Raw genomic sequence first — 13242 nt, forward strand, 5'->3', positions numbered from 1 at the left:
TTGTTTCTCCCGGTAACACTTCGAGAAATTTCAAATTTGGGTCTATGTTAAGAAAATTGAAACTATAAGGAAAAAATGACTGCCTCCTGACTGGCACACAATTTAAAGTGAGAAAAGCAACTGAGATAATTTATAATCAAGCAGCTTTTAGTATTTAGTATTCAGCATTTATTAGAATTATAAATTAACAGATTTTAAGTAAAATATACTTTTAATATGAAGTATCATAGAAAATTTATTGAATTTAGATTGCATGACTTCTGCTTACATAACTTTTCATAGATTTAAGTGTATTCTTACGTTTCTCTCCCTTCCCTTTCATAAATTTTTAAAAATAAATGGTAATTTGAAGTACACAAAAAGTTTACCACACTAGGAAACAGTTTATATAAAAAGAAAAGTTAAAGTGAAAAGAAAATTATATCATCCTCAAATGAATATCTACAAAATGAAAATTTTAAAATAATTAAGCTACAGATTATTTAAAAAATATTTTTGCTATAAATCGATTTTTCATTTGAGAATAAAATGAAATGAGAAGTCTTGAAAAGATACAATATTACTGATTCTTTCTCTCTCTTCAGTTACAAGGACAATTACAGTTCTAGATTCTTTTTCTAAGATCAAAAGAAAATAATTAGCATTTAAAAGTTTCTTAAATGTCCAATTTAGTCTAATTCAAACCAGCGGAAAAAGACAGGGGCATTTTTAGAAACTCTAAAGCAGAGAAAATTAAAGATGATGGTTTTTGAGAAATATTAATGATAACACAATATGTATTATTGCATATCTTCATTCATTCATTCAACAAAATTTAATAGTCTTGCTACGTGGCAGATACTATATTAGGTAGTGGGGCTGTACCACAGAATACAACCAGAGAAAAATGTGGGATCTCGAGAAGGTTGTATTTTATCTTATATAGGGGCTTAATTATCATAAAAACAGAATTCATAGAATCAGTTAAGTATCATAACAATTCAACAATAGAAACAAATCTTAGAAAACATAACCCGACCTTATTCAATTAATGAATGGGAACAATAAGGCTTTGAGTAACTGGCAGAGATCAACTTGTCTTTTCTCTTGAAAGGACATTCTATTCTCGTTTTGTTTTCAAAATATACTACAGCTATGCAATTGTCCATTGTACATAAAATATAAGTAGACATTATGATTTTAAAAGTATAGTGGTTAAAAATTATTTTAGTAGTTTTATCATTTAAAATTCTATGCATTTTCTAAAATGTTTCAACCAGCTACAATAAATTTCTAATATATTATTACTTACAAAAATAATTTCAAATAATATTAAGATACAAGTAAAAGTAAAGATCATGGGTTTACACAAAAAAGTGTTATGTATAATAAAGGAATGACTAAATACATACCAAGTCTCTAAGAAAATCCCACTTCTTAGCTCCCATATCATAAAGTCCAACTCCACCATCCAAGAAACAACACACTGCATGACCAGGAGGAAGAGAAAACGCTTGATTCTGTGTCAAAGTTGGGGGTGGAACTGCTTCACTTGTTGAGGATGTACAATGGTTTTTGGTTGGAGATTGGACTGAAACTAAAATAGAAGAAAAAAAACATTCTTATTGGAATAAAACCACAGAACTTAATTTAGAAAGATTCTTCATTAAAAAAAAAAAATTCCAGAATCTGTACCAGTAAACCTTTTAGGCAATGATCATATTTTCTACCACATGAGCACTTCTTTGGGATTGCCAAAAAATATAAGCACAAAATTGGACATTATTTTAAAGTACAGATGGAGCCAATAGACGAAAATTAGTGTGTTGAGGGATCACAATCTGTTGTGAATGTGTAGTTTCTTATCACCCCATAAATTAAAGCGCAGCATGACTGTTTCTGAATTATACACTTCTTTCAAAATCCTGACATAACTTATTCCCTCCTTCCACACACACAAACATATATGCATATAATTTTTTCTTTTAAAACAAATAACTCTCTGCCAATAATTTCCAAGCCAGGGAAAATAATTTTTTGAGATTATGGATAGTTCATTTTAATTTAGCACAAAATAAGAATCACAACACTATCTGACCTGCATTGGCATCTCAATTTTCTTTCTTTTTCCTAGGTGTTTTTTTGTTAGTTTTTTCTTTTTACTGTTCATAGACTTGGATTTCTCCTACTTTCAATTACATAAATATCAATGTGTTTATTTTTATATATTATTTATCCCATATTTTGTCTTCTTCCAAAAATCTTTTCCTTAGAATGTGAATGGAAATATTTTCCTACAAACTTAATCCAAAATAATGACCCTACAGTAAATTATGAGGCTATTAAATTATACACTGGAATACGGAAAATATTTCTCAGTATTTTTAAAATTAAAATACAATACAATTTTTCTTAGTTCATTTATTCTGGATAATATTCATTTCTCAGAATCTGAGAATTAAAGAAAGTCCAAACTAGAATGAACTACAAATGACAAAAGAGGCATTTGGTAGCAATGAATTTGGTTCACTAAAATTTTGCTGATATTTTGGTTAAAAATTAATATAATCCATCATTGGTTTTTCTAACAGTTTAATTAATTGACATTATAGGTGGGTTAGACAACTTTTATGCACCAATCTATTTGTAAATCCTGCTTTTCAGAATTCAGAATGTTTACTTTTTAAAATTTCATTTTCACAATTGTTCTTTTTCCATACTTTCTGTTATATTAAAAAACTGAGGGAAAAACCTAGAAGTCAAACAAGAGGTAATCTGAAAAGAATTGCTCGAAAATGACAAGACTGCTATGCTATTCTTCATATTTTCTGACTTTGTCTAATGGAAATGGGCTACTTTTGTAGTAAGGAAAAAAATATGAAAGAAAAGAATCTGGTATGTCAGACATTCCATGACATGGTAGTTCAAAGCTTCTAAACAAATAAAGGAACCAACAATGACAGAAAAATTGCAAGATCCCTAAACAGTAAGCCAGTATCCAGCATATTACTTCTCTAGTCCTGATATTTCTAGACTCTCCAGTTTCCAGGCTCTAGATTTATTAGTGACTTCACAATTTTGTACAAGGGGTATAGGTTCAAATACAGAGATTTTCTACTACTTGCCATTGCCTACCAATTAGACACCAAAATAACATTACTTTGAATAGCCATTGTTAATTACTTAGTATATTATAGAGTCAGAAGGAAGCAATCACTGTAAATTTTTCACCACTGAACTCCTTACCGCATATTTTTTATGGTGTATTATACAAAACGGGAATGCTACCAACCACGCAGAGCAACCATGATAGACGTAACTGGAAGTCTATTACTTTTCCCTTATATTTGAAAAAAGTTCTAATTCTAAACCTCCCCCATATTTCCCGATGTTTTCTTTTTATAAATTAAGTGTATTTTATTTTTTCTTCATTACAGAGGCAATGAATGATACAGAAAATATAAACAGAAATAAAGAAGATACAGAAGATCCATAATACTAACTACTAATCCAGTGACAACTGGTATTCAAACATGTAATATGTATACCAGATCCTATAATTTGAATATTTAGGCTGCTTTAACTTTGTTATAACCTGTACAGATTTTAAACGGGCCATGTTTAAAACATAAATTCTCCCAGTTCAGATAATCTATTTAATCCTATCACTCTTAATATTTCTAATTTATTTTCATCAATATCATTGATTCATCTTTTCCATGTAATCTGAAATTACCTAAATATCCGATTTATTAGCATTAAAAAATGTAACTTGACTCTAAATATTTTCAATTTAGTAATACTAGATCTTGTGTAGCTTTGATGGTTCCTTGAGCACATATATTATCAAAACCTTTTTTTAAAAATTGCTTTTCAGTGGCATATAGTATTTGATATATCACTATATCATTTTATTTGATAGAAAATACAATATTTTTTAAAAATTAAAATTTTGATAACATTTTTACTTACGCCTTTTTCTTGGAGGAGAATTAAGTACATGTAAGCAGTGAAATCCTGTTTTCTTTAATTTAAGGTTATCAATAGGTGTTGTTCTTGAAACATTCCAAATGCGTAAAACACCCACTTGAGAATCTAGTCAGATCAGGGAAAAAGCATATTTTAACAAATTTTGTATGAAACTAAAATGCCTAAACATAAAAGCATAACAAAATTTCAACTGGAAATATTTTAGGACTAATTATTGACATCCTTTGAATAACAATACCATAGAGTAATACAACCAAACAGCTGAAATACTATTTAACCTTTACATTTTTGGCATGTGTCACTACTTTTTTGCTCCAAAACCTTTTACAGGGTTAGAAACTGCCTGTCTTGGTAGCTTCCTCCAATAAAGATCATTATAATAATCACAAAAAAAGACCCTATTGACACACACACTTGTTCTAAGAAATGGCCAGCGACAGAAAACTCTCGATTTCTAGCCTTAAATAATCAATCCTTCCACCTTTGAAATGTTTATAAACTGCTCCACTGTCCACTTTCAGCCATTAAGGACTGTCAGATATACCTGAAGACCAGTCAGACAGTTTCCTTTCTTCCAAAATTCCCACCTTAATTACTGCTTTGGAGAAGAGTCTGGCAGTTCCACAAATGATTAAATATAGAATTACCATATGGCTCAGCAATTCCTCTCCTTGACAAACACTCAACAGAATAATAAGCAAAAGACCACACCAAAACTTGTACATACATGTTCATAGCATCATTATCTATAACAGCGAAAAGGTGGAAACAATATATCTGTCTATCAACAGATGAATGGATAAACAAAAACCTGCCACATCTGTAAAATTACATATTATTCAGCCATAAAAAGGAAGGAAGCACTGATACATGCTATAACATGGATGAACCTTGAAAACTTTACATTACGTGAAAGAAGCCAGAATCAAAAGGCAACAGACTGAATGGTTCCATTTATATGAAATGTCCAGAAGAAGCAAGGCCACAGAGATAGAAAGCAATTAGCAGTTTACGTTTGCCCATGTGTATTTCAGGGACTTCGGCAAGGGAGTAATGGAGAGTAACTGCTGATGAGTACAGGGTTGGCTGGGGGAATAATGACATGTTTTTTAATTAGATGGTGGTAAAAATTGTATAGTTTTATGAATATACTAGAAACCACTGAACTGTATGCTTTAAAAATGGTGAATTTCATATGTGAAGGATATTTCAGTAACAGTAATAATAGACATTAAAAATTTCTATGCCTATTGGGCTGGGCATGATGGTTCATGCCTGTAATCCCAGCACTTTGGGAGGCTGAGGCAGGTGGATCACTTGAGGTTAGGAGTTTGAGACCAGCCTGGCCAACATGGTAAAACTCCATCTCTACTAAAAGTAGAAAAATTATCCAGGTGTGGTGGCATATGCCACAGTGCAATCTCAGCTACTTGGGAGGCTGAAGCAGGAGAATCACTTGAACCCAGAGGTGGAGGTTGCAGTGAGCCAAGATTGCACCACTGCACTCCAGCCTGCATGACAGAACAAGACACTGTCTTAAAAAAAAAAAAAAAAATTCTATGCCTATTATTAACTATATCCTGAAAAGTCAAAGGCAATTAAGATATATAAATTAAGAACCCATCTACTTTCATGTACAGTTGCCCCTTGTTATCCACGGGAGATTGGTTCCAGGACCTCCCATGGATAACAAAATCCATGAATGCTCAAGTCTCTTACATAAAGTGGCATAATATTTGGATATAACCTATGCATGTTTTCTCGTATACTTTACATCATTTCCAGATTATTTACTGTATTAATCTGTTCTCACACTGCTATAAAGAAATACCCAAGACTGGGTAATTTATAAAGAAAAGAGGTTTCATTGACTCACAGTTCTGCATGGCTGGGGAGGCCTCAGGAAACTTACAATCATGGTGGAAGGCAAAGGAGAAGCAGGCACCTTCTTCAAAGGGCAGTGGAATGGAGTGATGGCAAACAGGAGAAATGCCAGACATTTATAAAACCATCAGATCTCGTGAGACTCACTCATTATCACGAGAACAGTATAGGGGAAACTGTGGCCCCCATGATCCAATTAGCTCCACCTGGGTCAGGCCTTGACAGTTGGGGATTATGGCAATGACAATTCAAGATAAGATCTTTGGTGGAGACACAGTCAAGCCATATCACTTGCTATACCTAATCCAATGCCTACACATCACATTATTCACATGGATTCAACGTAGTACTTGTCACACTGCAAAGTCAGTTTTTGCTTCTTGAAATTTTGTGGAATTTTTTCCCCTAACATTTATCATTGACAGTTGGTTCAATTCACGGATGCAGAACCCAAAGATACAGGGTGGCATCAGTATTATATTGTTAAAGAAGTAAAGAATTTAAAATTTTGAGATGATAAAGAGTCTTTGTCTATTATTTTACACTTAGCAAATATGGGAAGTATTTATACAGTAGCTGAACATATTCTGTTTTCCAGAGGTCTCTCTCTCTGAACACAATTAAATGGTAAAAGTAGAGAGTCATTTAGTTTCTAGTTATTATTCCTCAATTCCCCCATCTTCCCATCCCCTATCACTACTTAGCTTTGCTAATTCTCTCATGACTAGGAAACCATGAAGGAGTATCCGTTCAACCCATGGATCAGTGAGTGCTAGAGTTTGAATGCCTCCCACAAATTCTTGTATTATAAACTTAATCCCCAATGCAACATTGTTAGGAGACAGGGTCTAATCTGAGGCAGTTAGGTCATGTGGGCTCTACTCTTATGAATGGATTACTATAGACAGTGTAGGAGTGGGTTATTTATTGTGAGAGTGGCTTTGTTATAAAAGCGAGCTAGTTCTCCTCTTGCTTTCATGCTCTTGCCCTCTCTTGCTTTCAGCAGCACAAAGTTCCTCACCAGATGCCTGTGCCATGCTCTTGGGCATCCCAGCCTCCTTAGATTAGCCTTAAACTAATCTAAACTAGTTTATAGTTTAGATTACTATAAACTATAAACCTTTTGTGGTTCATAGATCACTCAGCTTGTGGTATTCTGCTATAGCAGAATATTCTATGGTATTCAGTTATAGCAACACAAAATGGAATAAGACAGTGAGGCTAATAAAGCTCTGATCAGGTAATTGTTTTTCTAGTCAGCACCTTCACTGTCATCCTACTACGCCTGAAATTGAACTGTCTTTGTCTTTTGCACATATACAGACATGCTCACATGTGTGCACATATATAATATATTCCAAGGTATTTCCAGAAACTTGGCAGAGTGGACCTTAAGTTTCATTTTTATTTGTCATTTCATTTTATTTACCATCAATGACACACAATAAAAATAAAAGTACACTAGCAATTTACAATGAATGATAATAATTCAGCTATTAATAAATTTTCCACAAAATCAACCTATAAGGACAATTTCCTAAATTCAATGAAAGAATATACACACATATTTAAAACTCTGCGGGATGGGGATTAGCTTACCTCCAGTTATAAACATCCCTGGAGCACTGGGAACCCAGGCTAAGCACTGCACAGAAGCCGCTGCACTGGGAAGATTAAATGTTGTTATGCAAGAAAGTGATTCAGAATCTACGAGGCGAATTCCAGAATGCAAATTAACCACTAGAAGATAGTCGGTAGACAGTGGGTCCCACTCCAAGGCTGTAACGGGATCCTCTTCATCTGTCCCTTCAAGGGATTCAGGTCTCAGAACATGTTTCTGATTTTTATTACCTATTAAAATATAGAAATAATTATTTCCGAAAAACTTGCAAAAAAGATCAATAATTTGGATGATTTTAACTTTTTCCTTCTACAATATCTATCTCTGAGGGTATTGAAAATACAAATGTGGTGTTTATACGCAGAGGGCATAACTGACACATGAATGCACAAAAAATTTGTTTGTCCTATTGATGAAAGTCAGACTCAATACTCTGCTTTGGCAATTTCTCGTGCCTTGAATGTGTCTCCCGTTTGTTACCTAAAAGCGGTAAGAAAATACACAGATAAATAATATACTCAGATCTTGTCCACAATTACAAATGTCACTGGGTTACAGCAGCATAGAAATAGGGAAAATGCTTATTGAAATGAAGAATATCATATAGTGATTTAAAAGGAGAAATGTCAGAGCTGGCTGACTGCCTGGGTCCAATCCTAGTTCTGCTTCTTACTGGCTTTGCTGCCTCAGACCAGATACTTAACCTCCCTGTGCCTCATTTTTTTTTTTAAATAATGGAGAATATAACAATACTTATTTCACAGAGTTTTAAAAAATGACTAAATGGATTTGATTAAAATGTTTAGAATAGTAGTGCACATTTTAAACGGCATCTTAATATTTACTCTTATTCCTTTCTCATTCATCCATCTGCCATAATAATAATTCACACCCGACTATTGGTACAAATAGGGAAGCCAGAAAGATACGGAGTTAAAACAAGTCTAATTTAAATAAAGCAAAGGATCACCAAACAAACTTATTGTTCCTTGTAATTTATGTACACAACTGGAAATATGGAAAAAATAATAATTCTGCTGAGATACCACATGGGAATCCACTGGGCGAGTCCTCTCATTCTCAAGAGAGGCAGTGAAGCAACAGTTAAAGAGACTACAGAAAGTACCAATGAGTCCTGAGTATCATAAAGGAAGCGTTTACTTTTTAAAAAGCACAATTGAAAGATAATACAACTCTTGCTGCAATCCCATAATTACAGAATTGAGGCCAGAAAAACATGCCTCCTGTGTGTTTCTAAGAGGGAGACTATGATATTGTGAAATAAATGTTTGGTTTTCATCCCTGTTTCCTGGCATTACAACTCCTAAAATCCTTGGAATCTCTACAGTGTCTTTTTGTATGCTAATGAGTTGACTAGGTAGCTGGTGGCCACTAGGTGGCTTCACAATGGGGACTGGTTACTGGAAAGACCAAGGCTTGATTAGAGATTTGGGACCTTCAACCTCATCTCCCAATGTCCAGGGAAGGAAGAGGGACTGAAGGTTAGGCTGATCGCCAAGGGCCAACGTTTTAATCAATATGCCTATGTAATAGAGCTTCTATAAAAACCCAAAAGAAGCAGAATTTGGGAGCTTCCAGAAAGCTGAGCACGTGGAGGCTCCTGGAGGGCGCATGCCTGGAGATAGCATGGAAGCCCCATGTTCTTTCCCATATGCCTTGCCCTTTTCATCTTTTCATTTGTATCATTGTAATACTCTTTATAATAAGTTAAGGAAGTGTTTCCCTGAGTTTTGTGAGCTTCTCTAGCAAACTAATCAAATCCAAGGAGGGGGCCATGGGAACCTCAATTTATAGCCAGTCGTTCAGAAGCACAGGCAAAATAAGCTGGAGCTTACAACTGGCATAAGACGGGACAGTCATGGGGACTGATCCCTCAGTGTGTGTGATGTGACTCTATCTCCAGGTAGATAGTTTCGGAATTGAATTGGAGGACACCCAGTGAGTGTCTGCTGTAGAGGTGACCACTAGCTTAATGTGTGGAGAAAGCCTCTCACACATCTAGTGTCAGAAGTGGTGTTGTGAGAGTACAGCAGGAGAAACTGAGTCCGTTTTTTCCACTAAGTAACAGTTATATAGAGACAGTGTCATCAACAATATTCCTAAAATAAAACAAAGCAAATTTTATTAAGGCACATTCACGGAGTAATACTAAAATCAATTCAATTTAAACATGATTATAATAAAGATTTTTTAAAAGGTTCTCTGATGAACATGGCCTAAGAATACACTTGAGATAGCTAAAGCAGTTTTCCAGTTTTTTTTGCCCTGGAATCTTCTGTTCACATGAGAAAGTTTACAAGAAAATCCAGTAAGTAATACAGGATAGCATGGTGCTTTTCAGGCTGAAAGTGAGAAGAAGGCTTAAAACTCAGCTGGATCATCTATGAAGCCCTCCTACCCTCAATACACACACAAGTATACAAACATACAAAGCACAGTTTAAAAATTACTGATTTAAAATGATGAACTACATTATTGTGGCCAGTTCTCCATGAATATTTATTGTTTCTTCTGAGAAGGACTAGACAACAGAGATATTGAGGTCATAGGTTCCTGCAAGAACCTGGAGGACAGAAATCCTATGTTGTAACACAGGGATAGAGCCATCTGTGGTGCTGGTAAGTCATTAAGAAGATAAGGTTAACAACTCATGAGCAGTAAGAAGTCTAGCTATCCTGGTATTAATGTTAACAGTTTCAAACTCACAATCCAGAATGTAGTGTTAGAATTAAAAGGTAGTGATTCCTTCATGATCCATTAGCTCATGTATATGCAAATGGAAAATAACTATCAGGATTGTACCTTTTATAATGTTTTGTGCATATTAATTGCTAAATAAATCCTGCAGAATAAATGAGGTTAACAAGTCTGTACTGGGTTGTTATGGACTGAACTGTGCTCCCTCAAAAAAGGCGTTAAAGTCCTAATTCCCAGTACCTGCAAATGTGATCTTATTTGGAATTAGGGCCTTCGCAGATGATCAAGTTAAGATGAGGCCCTTAGGGTAGAGCCTAATCCAATACGACTATGTCTTTATAAAAGGGAAAGTTTTGTCACAGAGACATGCATGCACACAGCAGGGATGCCACGTGCCATGTGAAGACTGCAGTTATACTGCCACACGCCAAGGAACAGGAAGCCAGGAGAGAGGCCTGGAACAGATTCTTCCTTAGTGCCTTCAGGGGGAGCATGGTCCCCTCTTGACACCTTATTTTATACTTCTGGTCTCCAGAATTGTGAGATAATAAAATTTATGTTGTTCTAAGCTATCCTGTTGGTGATAGTTTTCTTACATCAGCCCTAGTAAACTAATATATGGGGGAACAGAAAAATAACACACGCTGACTTGGGTATAGATGGTTTCACTTGGTTTAACAACTGGAAGATTGGGTTATTGAAAAACAATGGTCTCTTCTGGAAGGCACATAGCTCAGATTGTTCAAATATTAAACATTCTATCTTCTAAATCTAAGAGAGAGAAAACAAAAGTGGCCTTTTTTCTTTCCTGTTCTTTCTATGTCAAAATAAACATGCACTGTCTCAATGTTTTATATGTTAGATACACAGTAAAAAGTCTCAATGTCCTATGGCTTGAAATGTTCAAAGATGCCTAACAATAATAAAGCAAGAAAACAGACAACCTTAGGCAATGACAAGAGGGTAAAAATGACAAATCATAAAATACAAAAAATATCTAGAGTGCAATTTAGAATAAAATAAAAACACACTGCTCATATCTTCTTCAGAGCTAGCTTGAAAAGAAAGTGTCACAACCCTGATGAAATCTTTGGGTGCAGGCCAGGGAAGAAGTGGAGGAATAGCACTAATGAGATTTGGTTACGTAACCCACAGAGGTAAGAGGAGGAACCACACACACAGCATACAGCCATGTTTCTTATAGATTGCATTCCTGAGTCTAAGGAAGGCTGCTGGAAATAAAGGTTACAGAGAAAGAAGTGGTATTCACCAGATCAAAACAAAGAAAGCTATGAATTACATTGCCTAACTATGAGCCTTAACGACCGACTATAAAACAGAATCGGCTTCCAGTGCAAGGATGGAACAGATAAGTTGCAATGCAGGTACTTGGTACAACAAATCCAGAAGAAGCACCAGTCATTGGTCCCTCCTCATCCTAATCTTCAACAAATCAATGAAACTGTCCACATGTAAACCTGGTACAACCAGAAGGAACAACAGAGGACAGGTACAAAGAGCTGAGATAGAAGCTGGGGAAGAAGTATATGAACATTTATTTTTATCTTTCTTTAAAAGGTAAATAATAGACCCTGTTTAAAATGTATTTAGAATATAATGGCCCCAATGTTTCTGTGTTTTACGCAATCCTTTTTAACTTTAGACACATTATTTCCTGAAGAAAGGTTTGTTTAAATTTTCACAATTTCATTTGTTCAATTTCGATTTCTTTTTTACATTAATTTCAGACAAATTAAATGTAATTTGTTTTGTGAAAGTAGTTATCGTGTTCCTGAGAAAGCACTTTCATTCATCCATCTAGCCAGCCAGAAGTCACATACATCAACAGTGTTATCAAATGGCTAAAAAAGCATTTTCCCAAATGTTAAAAATACTTATTTTTGAGGGGAAAGCAAGCAATTCAGGTAATTTTTGATTTTTCAATCTTACTTTTGTAAATTAGTTATGTAAGAACATAAACTAATTTCTCAGACCCTTTCATTAAGCCAAATCAATTAACTAATAGGGGTTCGAAGGGTTATCATTTTTCTTTCATGCCAGTTTCAAGCCTCTGCCAAGGAGTCATGGCATCAGAATGGTATCGTTACAAGCAAATGGGAAAATACTTAGTATTAGTAAGCCATCATATCCTCTAGTTGTATGTCCTTGTTCATTCAGGTTGCTTTTAGTAAATGTACAGAAATAAAGAATTGATTAAAAATACAAATATGGGAAAAATGACTGATTTAGGTTAATTCCAAGTGAAATATTCACAGCTGTATTGAACGTATTATAATATATACACATTTTACGTCAAATGTATATTTAGACTCAGTACAATACTGGATAACATTTTAACAACAATATCAAAATTAAAATTTTGTCACTTTTGGCTTTATTCAAAATGGGGACAGGTCACTGGAAAGACCAAGCAAGTACAAAATTATATATAAGAAAAATATACTATTCAAGATACCTTACTAATTAAATTCTTACCTGGATGAAAAATTGATAGACTTCCATCAATATGACCAAACACAACTTTCCCCTTTTTGTTTGTATGCCATCTGAATATACAGATATCAGACAAGAAGCTATGAGCATCTTTGTGTACAGTCACTCCACTATCTGGTCCTGAGATGGTCCAAATGAACAGTGGGCCTCTGTGGGAAACAAATGCCACCGCATCCTCTGCATTCCAGCACCAACTAAGAGAGGCGGGGATCCCTGGAATAAATTAAATACAGATACACAATAAAGAGATATGGCATAAGATTACACCATTAAATATTCCTTGCACTGTTTACATTTCTAAAACAAATTAAAATACAAGAGCATTTTTATTATTTTTAAGACACATTACTTTCTTACTTGGGAACTGGATTTATAAAGACAGCCCAAAGACTGCAGGGAACATATGTAGGGAAAGTCCATGATGAAAGAAAATGTATTTAGTTAGGTTGAAATACTACTTACATGATCATTTGCTTCATATAGTCAAATACATTTATAGACTTCTTTATTTTAGTAGACTATATATTAAAGATTAG

The 13242-nt window shown here is 34.5% G+C and overlaps 1 protein-coding gene across 2 annotated transcripts in view; it reads right to left on the minus strand.

The window, feature by feature from the left end:
* Positions 1-13242, minus strand: part of WDR17 (WD repeat domain 17) — a 113726-nt gene that overhangs the window by 44119 nt on the left and 56365 nt on the right. The window contains exons 4-8 of one of the 2 annotated variants that reach the window (XM_030919050.1): positions 12689-12919; positions 7453-7704; positions 5846-5917; positions 3952-4074; positions 1392-1576 (exon numbers count right to left, since the gene is read on the minus strand). In XM_030919050.1, the coding sequence (XP_030774910.1) occupies positions 1392-1576; positions 3952-4074; positions 5846-5917; positions 7453-7704; positions 12689-12919 (863 nt within the window). The remainder of the gene's footprint in view (positions 1-1391; positions 1577-3951; positions 4075-5845; positions 5918-7452; positions 7705-12688; positions 12920-13242) is intronic. The other variant, XM_010384075.2, reaches the window with a different exon arrangement.

This window comes from Rhinopithecus roxellana, chromosome 2, assembly GCF_007565055.1.
Source record: "Rhinopithecus roxellana isolate Shanxi Qingling chromosome 2, ASM756505v1, whole genome shotgun sequence".
In the NCBI taxonomy this organism is placed as follows: Eukaryota; Metazoa; Chordata; class Mammalia; order Primates; family Cercopithecidae; genus Rhinopithecus; species Rhinopithecus roxellana.